We start from the raw sequence: 21,325 nt of genomic DNA on the forward strand, positions 1-21,325 counted from the left end.
CAAATCAGAGCCTTCTGAAAATACTACTACTAAATTGTATCTATTCTAAGAAGATTTTGGACTTCATCGCTGCCCATTTCAGACGTTTTAAAGTGTGAAAAAATAGAGTGCAATTTAGAATCTTTGAAAGACACTCACTGAGTGGTGACTATATATCAGTCACTGTCACAGGTTTTGTTTTTTTTTTTAACGTGAATTATCTCACTACTGATAACCTTAAGAGATCAAGAGATATATGCTCTTGTAGTCTCAGTTTGGAGATGAGAAAACTGAACCATGGAGAAGTTAAATTACTTGCTTGAGGTCACATAGCTATGAGAAAGAGAAAAGCAGCCCTTGACCGACTGTCAGCCAGAGTTGGGTGTTGAAAGGAGACAGCTGGTTCCTGTGGAGCATAATTTACTTACATTGCTGAACTGAATTTGGGTCTGGTAGCAGACAGCGCAGCAAAGCCAGTCTACTGACACCCAGTTATGATGAAGGAAAGTACAGCATTTATTTGCAGGGGATCAAGCAAGGAGAATGGGCAGCTTGTGTTCAAAAGACCCAAACTCCCTGATGGCTTTCAGGGAAGGGTTTTTAAAAGTAACATTTGGGATGAGGGGTGCTGCACACAGTCTTTCTTCTGATTGGTTGGTGATGAAGTAACAAGTTATGTTTTGGAATCTTAATCATCCACCATCTGGTTCCACTGAGTTTGGGGTTCACGAGCTTTTGGTCCCTCTGTATTCACTGTCCTCCACCTGGGTGGGTGTGGGAGGAATGTCTTAGTTTCTGCAAAACAGATTGTTGTGTCTATCCCTTAGTTTAACAATCGCTAAACTGTTGTTTAAGCTGTCATTACTTTTCTTGCTTGACTACTTTTCCTTTGTTTCTGTGTTCCCTCAATTCCATAATTAGTAACTGAGTCTGTTCTTTAGAACTCAGGGAAGTACTAGGGGACTAAAGCCTTCTCTGCAAACAAGAAACGGGGGACACAGAAAGGCTTGTTTGTCCTGCTTGGTTTCAACCCATGCTTTTCTTTAATACCCCTCAATCCTGAGGGGAACAGGGGTGGGACAAGAAAGGGAATAAAGTCTTAGGTAGAGAGGTTGATCATAAACCTGGCAGGGGAACTCAGATTTAGGGGGACTGGATTTCATAAACATAAATAAATCCACTTCATACACAGTCCCTAAACACAACCAAAACATGAACATTAGCCAAACCTCAAAAATGATAGACCCCCCCCACCACCACCACCATTCTGGCTAGTGTGAATGATTCTTGTTTCTTTACCAATTATACCTTTAGCCTCTTCTTGCACCTAGACAAAGACTTACTAAGACATCCAATCATAGGATTACCTTGATGGCATTCCAGTCCAGATGGAAGCCCTTTCTCCTCAAACCCTTCCCAAAATTACCTTGCAGAAACCTAAATCCTGTAAGTTCTTTTTATCACTGACTCCCCAGGATTCCCAGGATATGCTCTCTTCCTCCAACAAACAATCAGCTCAACACATATTCCACTACATGTGTGTTCCCGGTGGCTTTTAGCTAGAGAACACCAACAGCTAGTAAGTTGAAGGGTCATGAACGGGACCCAAAAAGTCATTGACTCCAGAGACCTCCCTCCAACCCACACCCTCCCACACTCTATCTTATTCTGAGTGCAGGAATTGCAGAATTGTACTACAGCTGTACTGTCCACGTGGGTATCCAGCACTTGAAATGTGACCATTCCAAATTGAAATGTGGTGTGAGTGTGAAATACACACCAGATTTTAAAGAGTTAATACAGAACAAAAAGTAGGTAAGTTACTACCCTAATAATTTTTATATTGATTATGTTGAAATGATACAATGTAGATGTATTGAATTAAATAAGATTAAAATTAATTTTGTCTGATTCCTCTTATGTTTAATATGACCAATAAATTTTAAATTACATAATGTGGCTCACATGGTATTTCTATTGAACAGGGCTGTACTACTACTTTCTTATGATGAAGTTAATAATATCTATTCACAGATATATTTATTCATCTCTTCCACAAACTGTACACCTGCTATGTGCCATACGCTGATGAGAGAAAGAAGACATGCACCCTACAAGGCTCGCACAGTAGAAAGGCTAGATAAACTCTTGAACAATTTTCTTCAAACAGCAAATATTCATCGAGTGCCTGCTATGAGCCCAGTGCTACTCCAAATGCAGCCGTGCTCAAGAGAGACAGAAGTCACTCGACCATTAGAACTTATATTCCAGTGACAGAACCAAATAATAAATAAAATAAATGAGGGAATTACATAATATATTAAAAGATGTTAAATGCTATAGAGACAATAAAGCTGGGAAGGGTGATAGGGACCATAGAAGGGGCTGCAGTTTTAAGCAGGAGGGTTTAGCAGATCGAAGATTCACTGCAGTCTGCCTTCATGGAAGGAGGGCTGTCAGCAGACAGAGCCTAGCTCTTGTCTCCTTCAGAGTCTGCCTCAGTTGTAGGGAACCACGGTGGTCGAGTGATGCCCTTCACCACGCAGCAGCCCAAATTCAATAACTGAAGGAGACAGGCATACGAAGGCCAGGCTGTTTCAACCTGATACAGGCCCCACGGCTGAGCTATACCAGCTCCAGAACTCTCTCCTTGATTGGCTGAGGCTTTGTCAGGCCTGTGTTGTAGTGGAATCCTCCTGCCTAATTACATCTCCCTCCCTTCACAGCTAACAACCCCCAAAAAATACCCTGTGTGCCAATTTCTGTCTCCTAAGAATGCACCTTGAGACAGGTGGCCAGGGAAGGCCTCACTAAGAAAGGGACATTTGAGCCAAGGAGAGGAGGGAGTAAGCAGTGTGGAAATGTGGGAGAAATGACTCTTAGAAAAGGGAACAGCAAGTGCTAAGGCCCTGAGGTGAGCACATGCCTGGGGTTTTCTAGGAATGGAAGGCAGCCATCATAATAATGATGATGACAATAAGTCTGGAGCAGAGTGAATGAAGAATGTAGCCAGAGATGAGGACAGAGGGGTCACCAGACAGACCATGTTGAGCCCTGAGGCCACAGTACAGACTTTGATTTTTACTTTAAGTGAGATGAGAAGCCATTGGAGGGTTTTGAGCGGAAGACTGGCTTAATTTGCCTTCAATTTTATTTTATTTTATTAAAATTTTTTTTATTGTAGTATAGTTGATTTACAATGTTGTGTTAGTTTTAGGTGTACAGCCAAGTAATTCAGTTATATATATATATATATATATGTATTTATTCATCTCTTCCACAAACTGTACACCTACTATGTGCCAATTCAGTTATATATATAATATATATATATATATTCTTTTTCAGATTCTTTTCCATTATAGTTTATTACAAGATATTAAATACAGTCCCCTGTGCTATACAGTAGGTCCTTGTTTATCTAGTTTATAAACAGTAGTGTGTATATACTAATCTCAAACTCCTAATTCCTCCCCCGGACCCCTTCTTTCCCCTTTGGTAACCATAAATTTGTTTTCAATGTCTGAGTTTGTTTCTGGTTTGTAAATAAGTTCATTTGTATCATTTTTTTAAGATTCCACATATAAGTGATATTTGATATTTGTCTTTCTCTATCTGACTAACTTCACATAATATGATAATCTTTAGGTCCATCCATGTTGCTGCAAATGGCATTATTTCATTCTTTTCATCACTGAGTAATATTCCATTGTGTGTTTGTGTGTGTGTGTGTGTATGTATACATGTGTATATATAGGTAGATAGATATCTCACATCATATATATATATCACCTTCTTTATCCAATTGTCTGTTGATGGACACTTAGGTTGCTTCCATGTCTTGGCTATTGTAAATAATGCTGCTATGAACATTGGGGTGCATGTATCTTTTTGAGTTAGAGTTTTCTCCAGATATGTGGAGGGCTGAGTCCTTGGAAACACCAACATTTAGAAGTTTACAAGAGAGGGAGGGATCAGAAAGGAGACCGAGAAAGAGCTATTGGTTTATACCTTTGGGACTTTCCACCCTTGGGAGTTCCCAGGTAAAATTTGAAACCAGCCCATAGGAAAGCAAGGAGAGATCAAAGAGGCAGACCCTTCCAGATTGGAAGGTGGCTGTTTTAATAAGCAAAAGATCTTACGTAGGAGGCTTGTCTTGGATGATCACAAGACAAGTAGATCTCTACATCCTACACTGTCCAAATGATCTCAACAATATATTGCTCTCTCAAGGCTGAGTCTTTGAAATAGCTCCCATTGTGGGATCGATGGGCAGAACACACATTCCCAACAGGGAAGGAAGCGAGTAGCTTGGATTGGCTAGATCCACAGCAATCATGCCCTCTTGATGACTTCCTCCAACAGGAGCCCCTATAAGCCAGGAAGAAATAAAATCAGTGTGTGTTGTCATGAAGCCAACAAAGAAAGGTGTTTTCTAAGGAGAAGGGAGTGACCAACTATGTCAAATGCTGCAGAGGAGTCAAGTAAAATGACCGGAAGTTTCCCTGGAGTGGAAGAGGCAAAACCTGATTGGGGTGGGTTCAAGTGGTAATAGTAGAAGGTTGTTAACACGGTTTCTCAGAACTGAGGGACTCTAGGTACACACACAGACAGCTGATCTCTGAGCTGTCCTGCTGAGTCAGAAGGTGGAGTCTATTGATAATGATCTACTGTTGGCTGCCAGCTGTGTGACCTTGGGCAAGCCAAGTAGCCTAACAATGAAGAATGTGACCTTTAGAGTCAGAGAACTTTGCTGTTTACTAGCAGAGAAATGTTTGGCAAGCTAGTTAGTGTCTTTACCGATTTGATATCTCTAATATGGAATCATAATACCTTTTATCGGTGACATGTAGAAGGCAGAGATTATGTATGTAGCTATTATTGTTAACACAGGTTCCTTACCTCAGACCTGATCATCTCTAAACATCTGTCCTGCCATCACCTTCTATGACTATTGATACCTATATCTTATGATAGACTTCCTTGAGGGGATATTTTATAGTTTTATTATAATAATGGTGATGATAATAAATAAAGAAATATTATTTCTTTTAACAAAAAGTTTTAAACTTTGCATCAAGTAAAGCATGCTTGCTTAATGGGTCAGCGTTCTAATTTGGCCTTGACTTTCCCTGATACTTTAAATGTAGTTACCATACTAGTCATTTGACTGTTTGCTTTCAGTTTCACTTGCCCTCTGCCCTGCCCCTGCACACTTTATATTCCTGGAAATTGACGTCTGCAAACTGCATTTCCCAGACTCCCTTGCCAACTTGCTTCCTGAAACATTTGTATGTTTCCTGGGACACAGTGGTGGGTGATTAGTAGGCAGGAGGAAATGAGAAACCTGGGTACTTCTCCCAGTTTCTCTCGGCTTAGGGGGTGTGTCTCCTCTTTGGCTCCGGTTCCCACTTTGTCTCTGCTATCCAAAGGTAGTCTCTGCAGGTATTCCTGCTCTGGTGCCATCCCCCGCTCTGTCCTTCTAGTCTTGAGGTTGCTATCTCTAGGTTACCACACGGCCCCTCTTTGGCCTTTTGGTTTCTTCTGACACCTTTGTAACTAGTTCTTTGAATTACATTCTCTCCACTGAGCCATCAGGTATGAGTCCCATTTTCTTGATTGGACCCTGACTGGTACAATTACTACAATCCTGATACTTAACAAACAGCATCATGAAGACTACATGGTAGAACTCACTGGAAATAGGATGTCATAGAAGTAAATCATAATGTAATATTTAGCTAATGAATTATTAAAAAATGGATATCAACAATATGACCAATGTAAATGGGTACCTCATAAAGAATATCTTATTCACATGCAGTATCCAGATTCTTAGCTATTCTTTTAATAGCTATGATCTAGTTAACTCTAATCAAGAGGAGATACTTCAAAAAATTATCAGCGTCTTTCTGCAGATGTTGTTATACATAACTAATTAATGTTTATCAGTTCAAAACATGTTAAATCTATGGAGGAAAATAAAAATGCACTCTACATTGACTTCTTGGTTTTGGACAAGCTTCATCTCCTTAGGCTTTGCCAAAAAATATTGGAGATACAGTTTCATCCCATGGAGAAAAGACTTGATGATCCTGTCCAGTAGTCTTGCCAGGCCTTCTTTTATACTGTTCTCTGGGTTTTACCAAGCAGACACCATAGCCAGGCTAACAACCAGATTACAAAAAGTTCAAACCACTTTGTAATACTTGATTTATTTTATTTTAAAAAGGTGGGTTTTGAAGTTTCAGGATTCTAACTATAGTGGTCTTACATCTTCACAAGGTTACTTTTTAGTCACCCTTTAAAACATTCCCTTTATTATTATAGGTCCCCTCTCTCACTCAGATCCAAGCATTGCTCGGTTTAGCTGATGCATCAAGAAACATTGGTTCATGGTGGAGATGCTACATTTGAGGCTCTCTTCCCCATACTTTCTCAAACTTGTTTCTCAAAAGTATCTCTAGTGACAGGAAAAAGAATCTGTACCCACAAAGGTTAAAGGGTTGGGTAATGTCCACTTTCTAGAGAGAAAATCTTTTTCACATTTATTTCATAATTAAGATTTTATTATTGCTCAGTTTTACCAAAGCTTTTTGCTAATCATTTTTTTTTTACTGTCATGAGTTTTGTTTCCTTTTTTTTGTTTGTCTGTTTATTTGTTTTTGGCCATTATATCTACCAACTCAAATTTCCAAAACGAAAGTTTGCAGATGTTAAATTTGGTGAAGATGACATGATTTTCTGTCTGTATTTATCAATAACCCTAATTTTAAATTTTGGACCATTTTAACTGTAGTAAGTTTTATTTGATGATAATTATTTCTTTCCTCAATTTTTCCTAGGGGTTGGATTAAAGACCAATATTTGGTACTTATTCCTTAGCTAATCTAGGAGATATTTGTGGGTAACCTCTGTTGGTTCAGAATTGCCCCATTGTCCAGCAGAAGCCCGTTATAGAGCTTACTAACCTCATTCTTCAGCTTTCTGTGCACATGTTCTAACTGCCTGCACCATCACTGAAGGAATATATAAATAACATCCCTGACGTCAAAACAACAAAGGATTAAAGTATTCTCCAGAGGTTAAAGTGAACCCTCATCACTTAATCTTCTCTTCCTAAGTGTGACTTTGTCCACTTCTTCCACCTCACCTTGACCCACTGTTCTTGACATTTTGTGACTTTTGATCAAAAAAGGGATCACAGCAGTTTCAAGGGAAACCAAGGTCTTAAGAGGGGGAAAAAGGGCCTTTCTCTCCTTGAAGTTTTCTGAGCCTGGGTTCTGGAATCAAGTAGTCCTTTCAGTATGTGTTTATTGAATAAATGAACAAATGCATGTGTGAATAAAAATCCTGGTTAATTTCTGAGCTCAGTGAGTTACATTAGTAGGAGAAATCTCTTGAGACCCAACATTTCTGGTATGCAAGCAGTGTTCTCATTGTATTACTGAGAAACTTTCAATACAAAGACACTTCACTTAACATTGTGCTCCAACTAGATTGGATTACTTCTCTTAATAAGAGGGATATTGCAGAAATAGCAGTTCCCCGTGCTTTCTTCTGTTTCATTTATTTGATTGATGGTCCGTTAATTTTCAATACTTCACACGCAGTGTAATACAAAGGCAAACATGATCCTCTCTCACCTCTTTTTAAAGAATTTGCTTCACCCAGAAATTCAGCAGCTTGTTTTGTGATGTGTGCAAAACCCCCTTCTTCCTACCTCCCTCCTTCCCTCCCTCCCCATGGGGAAGGAATGCTTTTACAGGCTGGAATGAACCATTCAAATTATTCCTCTAGAAGGATTAAGCTAAGTTGTTTAAGTTGTTTGATCTGTAAAAAAAAAAAAAAAAAAAAGCAGAGCTGGATAGTAGTTTATAACAGATTTTATTTGGGAACTATTACAACAGAGGAAAAGAGACCCCAGCATAGAACTGGGCTCAACCCCTAACACAGTGCGGACAAACGGGAGATTTATAGCCAAGAAGTCGGGTTGGGGCAGGGGGCTGTCAGTGGGTAGAAAAATACTAAGATGAAACATCAGGGGTAATGGGGGATTCTGGCTAAACTTAGTTGACAGAATTCTTGCAGAAGGCAGGCCACTATCCCTGGAGGATAGTGAGGCTTATGAATTTGATTAGATATCATAGAGGGTGATCAGGATATTAAGGACGGGGGAGTGTCTCTAAACTGACTTAACAGGATCTTGCTGAAACCTGGTGATGCAGGCCTGACAAGGGTGGACACCAACTTCTCTTAAGGTCAAAACCTCTTTGAGGAGAGGGCTTAGAGAAGCCTGACTGAAGTTCAGTCAAGGAGAAAATCTTTGCCAGGTCCTAAGGTTGGAGACTCTTGAGCTAAGTAATGTGCTTGGGTCTGTGTTTCAGGGAGATGAATGTAGCTGAGATGTGTCCAGGGAAGAGAGGAAGGTATAAGACTGATTACAATGGAGGCTGATTATGATCACCTGGGGAAGAGGTAGGCTACCATCGGGTAGCTGCTGTGGAAATAAATTGAAAAAGTACTTGGCAACTGGACAAAAGAGTGTGTTTGTGGAAACAGGAACAACTGAAGACATAGGAGCCCAATCTGGGTGACTACGGGGGTTGATAATGCCGTTAACAAGTAGAGAGAATGCAGAAGGAGGTGCCCCTTTGAAAGTCTAGGTGTTTGGAAGACAACTCAAAATTGAGAATTTGGACTGCCTTCCTTTGTGAATTAGCATTAGATTTAAAATTGTATTAATAATTCAGTAGAAAAATAATACAACCACATTGCTAAAGAGTGAAAGATAAAGGAAAAAATGACATAGGTTCACTGTTTCCATGTTGATGTTAATTCCCTTTTCTTTCTTCTTTCCTTTTTTTTTTCTTTTTTAAAATAGTGGGTCCTGTTAGATTGTTTTCAAATAAAAATTTTAATTTGAGCTAAGTCAGCACCTCTTAGTCGAGGGTTCCTGAAAAGAAGGCTTTTGGAGATGTACCAGGTAAATATTTGCTTACAAAGTGTGTTTGGATAGATGGTCTGGAACTCCAAATACATGTTATTAAGAAGTGTTTTCTCTTTTCGAGGATTAAAGTTTTTGTTTTGTTTTGTTTTTACCGTGAAACGTCTTTTACTGTAATGAGAGTAAGGAACAAGACAGTAACTGATAGGATGAAACAACTTCTTGGAGAAATTTCTAGCTCGGAATGCTCCTCAAGCCTTGTTTACAGGCGAATAATTTCCACGTGGGCAAAAAAAAAAAAAACCAGGACGTGCGCACGCGCAGTAAAGCCGCCGCAGGCGACCGGCCGCTGCGCTCCGGCTCCTGCTCGGACTCCGCTTCGGCCTCGCTCGGCTCTGCGCGTCCTGGGAGAACTGTGTTTCCGCATTTTGGGGGGAACGGTGTTACCGCGACACTGGTCCGGCTTTTTTCCTTCCGCTCTCCATTGCTTTCTCCCTTGCAATGGCATAATGGCATCCGGGCTGGTGGGGCTGCTGCTGCGGGGGACTCGCTGCCTCCTGGCGCCCGCCGCTCCCTCTCTCCTGCCGGTCCGGGGAGTGAAGAAGGGATTCCGCGCCGCCTTCCGCTTCCAGAAGGAGTTAGAGCGGTGGCGCCTGCTCCGGTGCCCGCCGCCGCCCGTGCGCCGGTAAGAGCCGCCTCGGGAAGGGGTCGGGGTGGCGGTCGAGGACCCGGGGCCCCTCCCCCGCGGCTTCGGCCGGGCGGCGGGAAGGGTTGCTCACCTCTGGCGATCTCCTGGCTTGAGTGTAGGAGTTTTGCCACACAGACGCCCGTGGAACGCGGACACGTGGCCCGATGCAAAGGGAATGGACTTCTGCCGAGAGGTTGGGAGCGTGACTGCCCCTAAGCTTCGAGGCTTCCACTTAGATCGTATCAACTGAGAATTGTGAGAAAAGAGGCCGGCTGGAGGGTTACCTTTATGTGGGCTTGGGTGTTGTAGCTCCTGGTTTGTAATGCCTGAGAATTCTTTCGGTACAGGTAAGAGGAAGGAAAGCACTGCACAATATTGCGATTTAGGACAAGGGAAAAAATTAAGTATACAATCACAAGTCCCTTGTCCAGGGGAAAAGGAAAACAATTTGATTTCAGGTTTCTGCTGTAATTATTTCTTATTCCAGTAGTAGAGGGTGTGATAGAAAGAGATGCAGATCTTTATGGCTCCAAAGAGATGCTACTATACATGAGATATTGCATCTTTTTCTCTTATAATAATGTGTCTTTGACACGTAGCCGAACGAGTAGATGCACCTCACTCTTTCATGGTTCCATTTATGGGTATTTGAGTTCCGTATTATTGTCATTACAACCGACGTAACAGTGAATAACTTTGAAGTTATTACTCTGGAAATATAGTATGAAATTTTGATAACTACTTTAATATTACCCTCAAAAAAAGTTGATCCAGTTTATGCAGCTACTAGTAGGAATATACGTATTCATAGTCCTATATACCTTCAACATAGAATATTAAGTTCTTTAACTAAAAAGAATAATAAAACAGCGTTTCTCCTCAAGTTCTCAAGTCACATTTCTTTGATTATTGTGAGGTTAATCATGTTAGGCTTTTATAAGTGGGAAGAAACTTTATGGGTTATATAGATTTGTATACATCTTACGACTTAACAATACAGATTTTTTTTTTTTTTTTTGCAGGGGGAAGGTAGTTTTTTAATGGAGGTACTGGGGATTGAACCTAGGACCTCATGCATACTAAGCATGCACTCTACCACTTGAACTATAACCTCCCCACCACAACCCAGATCTTTATATTTCGCTGTCCGTTTTTACTTAAAAAGTTTTATTTTCGGTTTATTATTTTTCTTTAAGAAAAGACCTTTTAGTCATTCTTGAGAATGATTATGAATTTTTAACCTACTTATAATATTGATGTGAGGTTATTTAAAGTTAATTTAAATGGATGCTTTCAAAACTTAAATCAATTAAATACAAGATAAATATAATCTATTTACTGTTTATGGCTTGAACCTTTGAAATTACAACGTGTATTTCATATCGAATTATAAAGTGTAGTTCCATGGTTAGAGCAGAAATAAGCTAAAAGTTAGGATATTGGCTTAGTCTCTGATGCTGAAGAATCACTTTGACGTGGCAGTTGGCTCAAATGGAAAATTAATCTGGTAAAGAACCACAAGTAATCATATGACTTGAGTTTTAATTTTTGGAAAATCAGTCTGGCATTAAAATGACACTCAATCTTTTAAAATTTCCTTTATGTAATTAATAAAAATGCATCACAATGAAGAAATGTTTGCACGGTAGTAACACTTTGTTGTTCTCTTTGCCATCTCTTACTGTCTTCTGTTCTACATTTTCAGTTCAGAGAAGCCCAACTGGGATTACCATGCTGAAATACAAGCATTTGGCCCTCGGTTACAGGAAGCCTTTTCCTTAGATCTTCTCAAAACTGCATTTGTTAATAGCTGCTATATTAAAAGTGAGGAGGCCAAACGTCAAAAACTTGGAATAGAGAAAGAAGCTGTTCTTCTGAACCTTAAAGATAATCAAGAACTGTCTGAACAAGGGGCATCTTTTTCACAAACTTGCCTCACACAGGTTTTTGAGGACGCATTCCCAGACTTGCCCACTGAAGGCGTTAAGAGTCTGGTTAACTTTCTCACCGGTGAGGAAGTTGTGTGTCACGTGGCTAGAAACTTGGCAGTGGAGCAGTTAACACTGAGTGCAGAATTCCCAGTCCCCCCGCCTGTATTACGGCAGACTTTCTTTGCAGTGATCGGAGCCCTGCTACAGAGCAGCGGACCTGAGAGGACTGCACTTTTCATCAGGGTAGGTGGTTATTAATTGCACATGCTGGGACCTGCTTGAGGTGGACAGAAAGAAAAATTATTTTTTTGTATGTAATTTCTTTACTCTATGACCTTGGCAGGTTACATGTGAATTTTTCTCCCTACCAAAACTGGGAAAGACCTAAACTTTTTTTTTTTTTTATGGTACTTAATTACTCCAGTTGACTCTTACTAGAATGTCATCAGAGGTGAGTATTAAATTCTGGGTTGTGAGCTCACTCATGGCTTTAGCTTTAATCCTTAGATCCAAGGATAGTGCCTACATGATAGATGCTTAGTAGATGTTTAGTGAATGAATGAGTCGAAAGGACACTCTTGGAGGGCCTAGTGTGTTTAGGGAGCTCCCTACTTAAGTACTAACTGTTGTTCTGTTCTTCTAAGTGATCAAATCTTGGATTTCTGAGTCCCTATCATGTACACCTAACTCTTTGTTAACCAGTAGCTTAGCTAATTAAAATACTTAAATAATTGGTATGACTTAACTCCAGTGTCCTTTTAGAATTTATTAATTGGGAGAAGTTTTATATGTTGCTGTGGAATGAGGTTTCGGTCTCTCTTACATGATGAATATTCCAGGCAGTCACTTCAAGTCACGAAACAGTCTTGATTCAGACCTTTGAATGGCAGGTCTTTGTTTTTTCTTTTACTTAATGTGTATATATACATACCTTTATATATATATATATTTTATATATATTTATATATATATATTTTTTGGAAGAAGCAGAGTTGGGATTTTTTTTTAATTGAAATAGCATCAGTTGCAATGTGTCAGTCTCTGGTGTACAGCACAATGTCCCAGTCGTGCATATATGCAGATATATTCATTTTCATATTCTTTTTCATTAAAGGTTTCATTAAAAGATATTGAACATAGTTCCCTGTGCTATACAGAAGAAACTTTTTTAAAAATCTATTTTTATATATAGTGGCTAACATTTGTAAATCTCAAACTCCCAGATTTATCCCTTCCTACTTCCTTTCTCCAGTAACCATAAGATTGTTTACTATGTCTGTGAGTCTGTTTCTGTTTTGTAAATAAGTTGTTGTCTTTTTTTTTTTTAGATTCCACATATAAGTAATATAAGATATTTTTCTTTCTCTTTCTGTCTTACTTCACTTAGAATGACAGTTGCCAGGTCTATCCATGTTGCTACAAATAGCATTATTTTATTCTTTTCTATGGCTGAGTAGTATTCCACAGTATACCACAACTTCTTTATCCAGTCATCTGTCGATGGACATTTAAGTTGCTTCCATGTCTTGGCTATTGTAAATGGTGTTGCTGTGAACATTGGTGTTCCCTCCTGATATATACCCAGAAGTGGGATTGCTGGATCGTATGGTAGGTCTGTTTTTAGTTTTTTGAGGAATCTCCGTACTGTTTTCCATAATGGCTGCACATGAATGGCATGGTCTTTTGAACCAGCATCCCTACTGTTGGAATCTGTTCACTTAGTTTTGAGACTGAGTTTGATCATTTTGATCATGATGGATCCCTGTTAACCAACACTCAGACTTCATTCACAGGTGAGACCTGTCTTCCTCCTTCCTCAACCAGAGCTGAACTACCTGTCTGCCTTTGGGAAGCAGGTCTGTTAACTGACCCATCTGGGGTGGGAGCTCAGGGAAACAGAAGGAGAAAGGAAAGCAGAAGCTATTACTTGACTCGATGACTGTAAGCTGGTTTAATGCTTTCTGAGCCTGGTCAGTGTTTAAAATAAGACTCTAGGGAGCATTTTCCTGCTGGAACCTTCTAACCACGTTCCTTGACACGGGTGTTAGCTGTCAGCTTCTGGTTTCCTGGAAAGGATTCCTTTCAGAGTGACATCCATTCTGTGAGTTCCACACCAGGTCTTAAGGATTTTATGCCTTTGGCAGCAGTTGCAGACTTCTACCCTACTGCTGCCGGCAGCTTCTGCTGGCCTGTTGTCTTTCAGCAGGAGCGTGTGTTGGCTGCCAGTTGACTGAACATCCCTTTGCCTCAGTTTCAGAGGCTAGTGGACCCTTGGAAGCCCTTCAGGCTTGAGGTGAAAAAGAAAGCCTCTCCTGCCTCCTCCTTCACCTGCAATTAAATAGCTTTTCTAAAGAAATTGTGACAGACTCGTCTCTTGATTTCCATTCTCTATCACTTTAGCTTCTGCAGTCTTAGAACTGTCTGAACAATTTCTGGTCGCCTCTTTGAAGTTTCCACAAGGTAATCATGAGACTGTTTTGGAAATGCTTGTTTTCCATGTTTTAGCATCTTTGTTGACAGTTCCCATTGTAGATACTAGTAGAGATAGATAATTCAAATACCTGTTTCCAAGTCAAGAGCTTTGATACCTCTCACAGTAGAAGTGACAGGTTTGAATTATTTCATTTCATTCATTTGTCCACCTAATATTTATCGTCTGCAGTGTGCCAGGCACTGTGCTGAGGTCTGGAGCCAGAGCTAATCCAGGAGCCATCCTTGCCCTCAGGGTCTTGCTCCCAGCTCCTTAGGCAGATAGAGTGGAGTGTGGGAGGTGCTCTCAGGTGTTGTAACAGTGTAGAGGGAACTCAGAGGAGGCAACACCTAACTCTGGCAGGGTTAGGGAAGTTTTACAGAAGTGGCACTTGCCCCAAGAAGGTACTCCAGGAAGAAACCTTGAGGATGAGTGGCTGCTTTGGGAACTATGAGTTGCTTTGTGTGGTCAGATCATTTTGTGTCTGGGGAAGTGACGGGGATGGGTCTGGACCTTGAAGAGGCAGCGTGGGGAAGATCTTTTGAACTTGTGCATCAGCAACACTGAGAACGTGTTAGAAATGCAAGATTCCCAGTCACGACCTCAGACTGCTGGTCAGAATCCCTGTGAGGAGGGCCTGGGACTCTGTTCTAACTAGTTTTCCAGTTGATACTTAAGCACCTAAACATTTGAGCAGCTCTATACTTGGCCACGCTAAGAAGCATGTATTTGATGGTCCTGTAAAGGCCAATGTAGACAGAGCTGGAGTTCTAAGTGGGACATCTCCATGATCAAATGTGCATTTTATTTATCTATTTTTTTCAATTGAAGTATAATTGATTAACAATAGTATTTTTAGGTGTATAACAGTGATTCAGTATTTTTATAGATTATACTCCATTAACTATGAAATCCTGGCTAAATTCTCAACGCTGTACAATATATCCTTGTAGCTTATTTTATACATGTTTGTTTGTACCTTTTAATCCCATTAAATTTTTAATTTCTGTAAAAAGTGTACTTTGAACTATGATCTTTATTTTCTTTATACTAATTTAAATGTATAAATTATATTTTTATATGTAGGACTTCTTAATTACTCAAATGACTGGAAAAGAACTCTTTGAGATGTGGAAGATAACAAATCCCATGGGGCTACTGGCAGAAGAACTGAAGAAAAGGAAGATTTCAGCTCCTGAATCTAGACTTACTAGGCAGTCTGGGAGCACCACAGCTTTGCCCGTGTATTTTGTTGGTTTATACTGGTTAGTAACATTTTCATCTTAACTTCGTAACATGGATCAGAAGCCTTAAAAACTGACTTCTCACAGTTTCTTAATATAACCTCTAATTGCATTAAAAGATTTTTAAGATCTTATTCCCATGATTATCTATTCACTACTTCCTTTCCTGCTGGGGAAGGTAAATTATCTATGGTTTGCCAATTGTAGCTTTTGTTAACCAACTATTCACTAGAATTTCATGGAGCATATGCTAATGTAAGTATTGCTGTAGAAAAATTAAAGTTTTGACTCATAAGTTACAGATTTAACCCTAATCCACACTTAGAACAGTCAATTGAGCCTTGAACTGGAAAAGAAAGGGTTTAGTTGTCCATTAAAATGTGTAAGTCAACCCATGCTGAGTGTTTAGTTTTCTTGGTAGTTGACCTGCCCCAAATTGGTTTCAGGTGGATTGGAGTGTTCCATGTAAACAGCGAGCATCTAAGGTAACTAGATTAAAATTTAGGTGAATATTTTTCTAATCTTTATATAATGTAGGACTTCACAGGTATAAAAGCAAGGGAGGACATCACAAAGGAGAGCATTGATAGTATTGTAAAAAGTCTCATCTTCAGTTTTAATTGAAGTACAAAGCAAAATGAGATGCTCTTGCTTTTCAGATTGGCAAGCCTTACGCACATCCTTTAGCAGCAGTTCATTCACTGCTGGTAGAAAGAAAAAATGGCACAATGTTTGTTACTTCTGGTGAATATTATTGCCAGAAGGTGATCAGGCAAAGTTGATTTGTGCGCTGTGTTTTATGATTCAGCATATAATTTCAGACTACTGTGGGGTTTTTTCTAGTGATAAAAAGTTGATTGCAGAAGGACCCGGGGAGACAGTGCTGGTTGCAGAAGAAGAAGCTGCTCGAGTGGCCCTCAGGAAGCTCTATGGCTTCTCCGAGAACCGCCGGCCCTGGGACTATTCGAGGCCTCGAGAGCACAGAAGAGCAGAAAAGAGCGTCACCGCCGGCTAGCCCGCCAGCGAGGGTGAGCAAAGCAGGGACACGGACGTCAGAGATGTTCCAAGCTGGACGTTTTTTAAATTGTAAAGAAATACGCCTTACTCCTCATCCTGTGTTCCTAAAATTAAACAAGTATTTTATCAGGTCACTTGCTTTCTTTTTAATCATTTTTGTTTTGTCAAAAGTCTTTTTTGATATTTTTCCAGTAAATTTTAGCTGAAGTCCTTGATTTTATTATTGTATTTAACTTGTACAGTTAGTTGTGTTTTATTCTGTTCTAGCTTGGAGGTAATCATAATTTGAATATATGTTTTATGTGAACTTTGCTGTAATACCAATAAAAAGGTTATTCTTTAACTATTTCATTGTAGCTTGATTTGATATACCCAGGTTAGTGAACTTTGCCTCTCTAGTAATTTTAGCTAAAATAATAAATAGCTAAATAATAATATTTATTAACAATGATAAATAGTCAAGTAAACTCTTAACTGTGAGAAATGTAAGGTGCTGATTATAACAATTAAGTTAATGAACTCTAGATTCTGTCTAGGCTTACAATTCTGCATGCTAACTAATTTCATAGTTACTCAATTTCTATAAAACATAAATGGCAGGAAAGGTAAATTTTATGCTCTTAAGAGAAAACATGAAAATCAAAAGCAGCTTAAAATGTTGATGCTGATGGAAAAATAAAGTATATATTTATCAATTTAGTATTCCATAATCATATTCATAGCTACCACGTACCAAGCACTGTCAGGAGTGCTTTGCTGTAACATTTGATTCAGTAGAGGACAAGTCTTAAGAGTCTGTCTTTCTGGGTCTTTAATCCTTTGTGTTCAATTCAGTAATCTTACTGCAAATTCCCTTTGATTTATTTCTTTTTAACTTTGTGGTGGCAGTAAGTAGTTTCAGTCTGCCAGGAGTCACTCCCAGAGGTTAACAAGAAAAGTGGGACTTGGGACTTGAGAATAAGAAAGAGGTAAAATGTGAAACTGACAGTATTTTTGCCATGAAATGTTTTTATAAAGGAAGATGACAGACCTTTGAAACTCCTTTCCTGAGACTGGTTAGGGAAGTAGACTTAATGTCGCATGTAAGAGTGCTTACAGCTCTGAAGCTAACCCAGAGACGGCTTTTGGAGGAGTGTGAGAATTACCTAGTTTGCTGAATAGGTAGGTTAAATGTAAATGATTTCACCTTTTCTTTTTAGAGTAACTCCAACTCCTAATAATTTGACACAGAAAAACAGGACCAAACCCGGTAGTTTAACACCACACTTATGCATGTCATCCACAGCAAGGAAACATGATTTGATGAGCAAGACATCTCCCTCATTAGAAACTAGAGGCTGGTTTTTGTGTTCAGCATGTTACAGACTTTGGCCACAAGATGGTGCTCTAACCCAATACGTCACAGTGAAGTATGCAACGTGCCATTATGAGGAACACTCTTCTCCCTACACAGTAGAGATTGATTACATATGATTACAGTGAAACATGACTTTTCTAAGCCCCTTACAGCTCTCATCTGCTAGCTCACCTTCTCTCCCCTTCGGATGTTAAGAATTTCACATACGAATGGTTAATTTCTGATGCCAAGGTATGGTATAGAGCAGTGGTTTCTCGTTAGCAATTTTCTTTAAATCACAACAGCTGCATCCCTTTTTTCCTCAAGGTTTGGGAGAGGGTCAAAGGGGCAGTTTGGGGAATCTCGAAAGAAACTAGAGCCAGTGGTATTTTCCACGCTTTGGCTGCTCGAAGTGGACTCCTGGTAGGACAGTGTCTTTCAGCATTCATGGGAGGTCAAGGACATAGAAGTCATCCACCAGCTCACCCACACCTCACCTCTCCCAGGCAGTCACCACCCATCAGTTCTCTGCTGGCTCAGAGCAAATTCCTGCCCTTCCTTCAGTTTCTTAGATCCCTTAATGTGGAGCTCTTGTGTCATTCAGCTTTTTATTTTCAGAAAAACAGGTGCTGGTACAAAAGCCACTCCCTTGCATCTTTTTGTAGAGTTCTCTTATGATTGGCATTTTGTTTTTGGGTCACCTGTCATAATTTCCTTTTTAGGACAAAGACTCAAAAACCAATTAAGATACAGAGCTTTCAGTTTATTTGGATCAGTGCCTACCTCTTTATTTTTTTTTTTTTTTGCATTGTGTCTCAGGCAGAAGTGAGTCTCATTAAGGGTCAAGAGTTTACTGGTGACAGCTGTCCTCAGTTTTTCCATAAGTCTACCATCTCGTTACTTTAGGACAATTGCAGCCTGTCTCCTGTCCAAATTCAATCTATATGGAAATCATTTGCTCAAATGTCTACATAGCAAGTAAAGATTCTGACACTCAATTCCAGCGTGTGGGCTTTTTCTCCATTCCACCAATTCATGGACACCCACTTGCTGGGTTTCCTACAGTTCCAGTCAATTCTGACACTACCTGGAAAGAACATCAGGTTCCACAGGTGACGGGCTCAGGCCCACAGTCTGCCCCAAACTGCAGATGCCAACCGCAAGTCCAAGTTATTACCTGTGCTTCTGACCGACTGGCTGTAAGTCAGAGGTTCTCACAACCCCCTCCTTGGGTTCGATTAATTTGCTAGAGCGGCTCAGAGAATGCAGAGGAACATTGATTAGATTACTGGTTTCTGATAAAAAGGATGAAACTCAGGTACAGGCAGATGGAAGAGATGAATGCGGAGGGTATGTGGGAACGGCGCAGAGATGCCATGCCCAATCTACACACCATTCTCCCTGCACCATCTTGTGCTCCATTCACCAACCCAGAAGCTCTCCCAATTGTCCTTGTGGGTTTTCACGGAGGTTCCATCTCATAAGCATAATCGATCAAATCACTGGCCACTGGAGATTGATTTGCCATCTATCCTCTCCCCTCTCCCTGGAGGTCAGGGAGGGGGGACTGAACATTCCAACCCCTCCAATTACCTGGTTGGTTTTCTGGGCAACCAGCCCCAATCCCTGGGAGCAGCAAGTTACCTCATTAACATAACAGAGGACACCTTTGTTGTGCTCCTTATTAGGAAATTCCAAGGGTTTGGAGAGTTCTGTGCCAGAAACAGGGATGAAGACCAAACATACACTTCTCATTATCAATCACAGCATCGCAGCAAACACGCTCTTGTGCCACAGGGCTGTATTTTTGTGGCAGTCTCCATATCTTAAATTTATTCCAGTTTCCTACGAGTAAAGGAGTTTTCATAAATTTTATTATTTTCAAGGAAGATAAAGCCTACAGGCTCATTAAGTATATTAAAAGATAATATTTAAAAATAATAATTTGAGAGGAACTTTTCCCCCAAGTCCAGAAATTATAAACAGGGTCTAAGAGTTAGCCCAGGGTCAGAATCTGGGTGTTGACTGATGAGTAAAAAGAAGTTAAACAAGGACCTACTGTAGAGCACAGAGAACCATATTCAATATTTTGTAATAAACTATAATGAAAAGTATCTGAAAAAGAATATATCTCTCTCTATGTATGTATAACTGAATCACTTTGCTGCACCCCTGAAACATGGTAAATCAACTATACTTCAATTTTTTAAAAAGTTAATAAACAGAAACCTCAATTAGAGTCTGGAGGCCAGAAGGGGGCGCTCTCACACCCTGTGGAGGTAGCTGAGTCCAACTGGGAAAAGACAGGACTCCTTCCCTGGCAAGGACTCAGCCAACGGGAAGCCATGACCACTTTATCATCGCCCTCCCAACTTCTTTTCTATACAAGCGTTTCCTTCCCTTGCCATGGTTGCAGACCTTGAATTGTAATTCTCTGCTGATCCTGCATAAACCCATCTTTGCTGGAGAAATATCTGGCAGTCTACTTGTTTCAGGTCAACAGGAGGAAGGGACACAGATGAGTAAGTTGGAGGATCAAATGAAAAATAGAGAGGATACAAAAAACTAAAAGCAGACTTACCATATGATCCAGCAATTCCACTCCTGGGCATATATCCAGAGGGAACTCTAATTCGAAGATACATGCAATTTACTAAAAAAATTAATAGTTTAGGAGAGTCCTCAAAAAACTAGAAATAGACTTACATGATCCAGCAATCCCAGTCCTGGGCATATATCTAGATGGAACCTTAATTCAAAAAGAGACGTGCACCCCAATGTTCACAGCAGCACTACTTACAATAGTCAATACATGGAAACAACCTAAATGTCCATTGACAGATGACTGGATAAAGAAGTTGTGGTATATTTATACAGTGGACTACTACTCAGCAATTAAAAAAATAAAATAATGCCATTTACAGCAACATGGATGGACCTGGAGACTGTCATTCTGAGTGAAGTAAGCCAGAAAGAGAAAGAAAAAATACCATAAGATATCACTTATATGTGGAATCTAAAAAGAAGCCAAACTTATTTATAAAACAGAAACAGACTCACAGACATAGAAAACAAACTTACAGTTACAAGATGGGGAAAGGGGTAGGAAGGGATAGATTGAGAGTTCAAGATTCTAATTAATATGTAGAAAATAGATAAACAACAAGTTTATACTGTATAGCACAGGGAACTATATTCAATACCTTGTAATAACCTATGGTGAAGAAGAATATGAGAACAAATGTATGTATGTTCCTATGTGGCTGAAATATTATGCTGTACACCAGAAACTGACACATTGTAAGCTGACTGTACTTCAATAAAAATATATTTTAAAAAATTTAAAAAATAGTTTACAGCAGCACTATTTACAATAGCCAAGACATGGAAACAACCTAAATGTCCACTGATAGATGCCTGGTAAAGAAGCTGTGGTATATTTATACAATGGAATACTACAAAGCCATAAAAAATAAAATAATGCCATTTGCAGCAACATGGATGGACTTGAAGATTGTCATTCTAAATAAAGTAAGCCAGAAAGGAAAAGATAAATACCACATGATATCACTCATAACTGGAATCTAAAAAAAAAAAAAAAGGAAAAAAGACAAATGAACTTATTTACAAAATAGAATCACAGACATAGAAAACAAACTTATGGTTACAGGGGGCAAAGGGGATGGGAAGGAATATGTTGGGAGCTGGAGATC

At 39.7% G+C, this 21,325-nt stretch overlaps 1 protein-coding gene across 1 annotated transcript; it reads left to right on the forward strand.

Moving 5' to 3' along the window:
* Positions 1 to 9,392: 9,392 nt before the first annotated feature.
* Positions 9,393 to 16,619, forward strand: MRPL44 (mitochondrial ribosomal protein L44). The gene is made up of 4 exons (XM_032480347.1): positions 9,393 to 9,611; positions 11,320 to 11,788; positions 15,102 to 15,280; positions 16,103 to 16,619. Exons 1-4 carry the CDS (start codon positions 9,436 to 9,438, stop codon positions 16,272 to 16,274), a joined length of 996 nt encoding a protein of 331 aa, XP_032336238.1. The 5' UTR covers positions 9,393 to 9,435; the 3' UTR covers positions 16,275 to 16,619.
* The last annotated feature ends 4,706 nt before the right edge of the window (positions 16,620 to 21,325 follow it).

Source organism: Camelus ferus, chromosome 5 (assembly GCF_009834535.1).
Source record: "Camelus ferus isolate YT-003-E chromosome 5, BCGSAC_Cfer_1.0, whole genome shotgun sequence".
Classification (NCBI taxonomy): Eukaryota; Metazoa; Chordata; class Mammalia; order Artiodactyla; family Camelidae; genus Camelus; species Camelus ferus.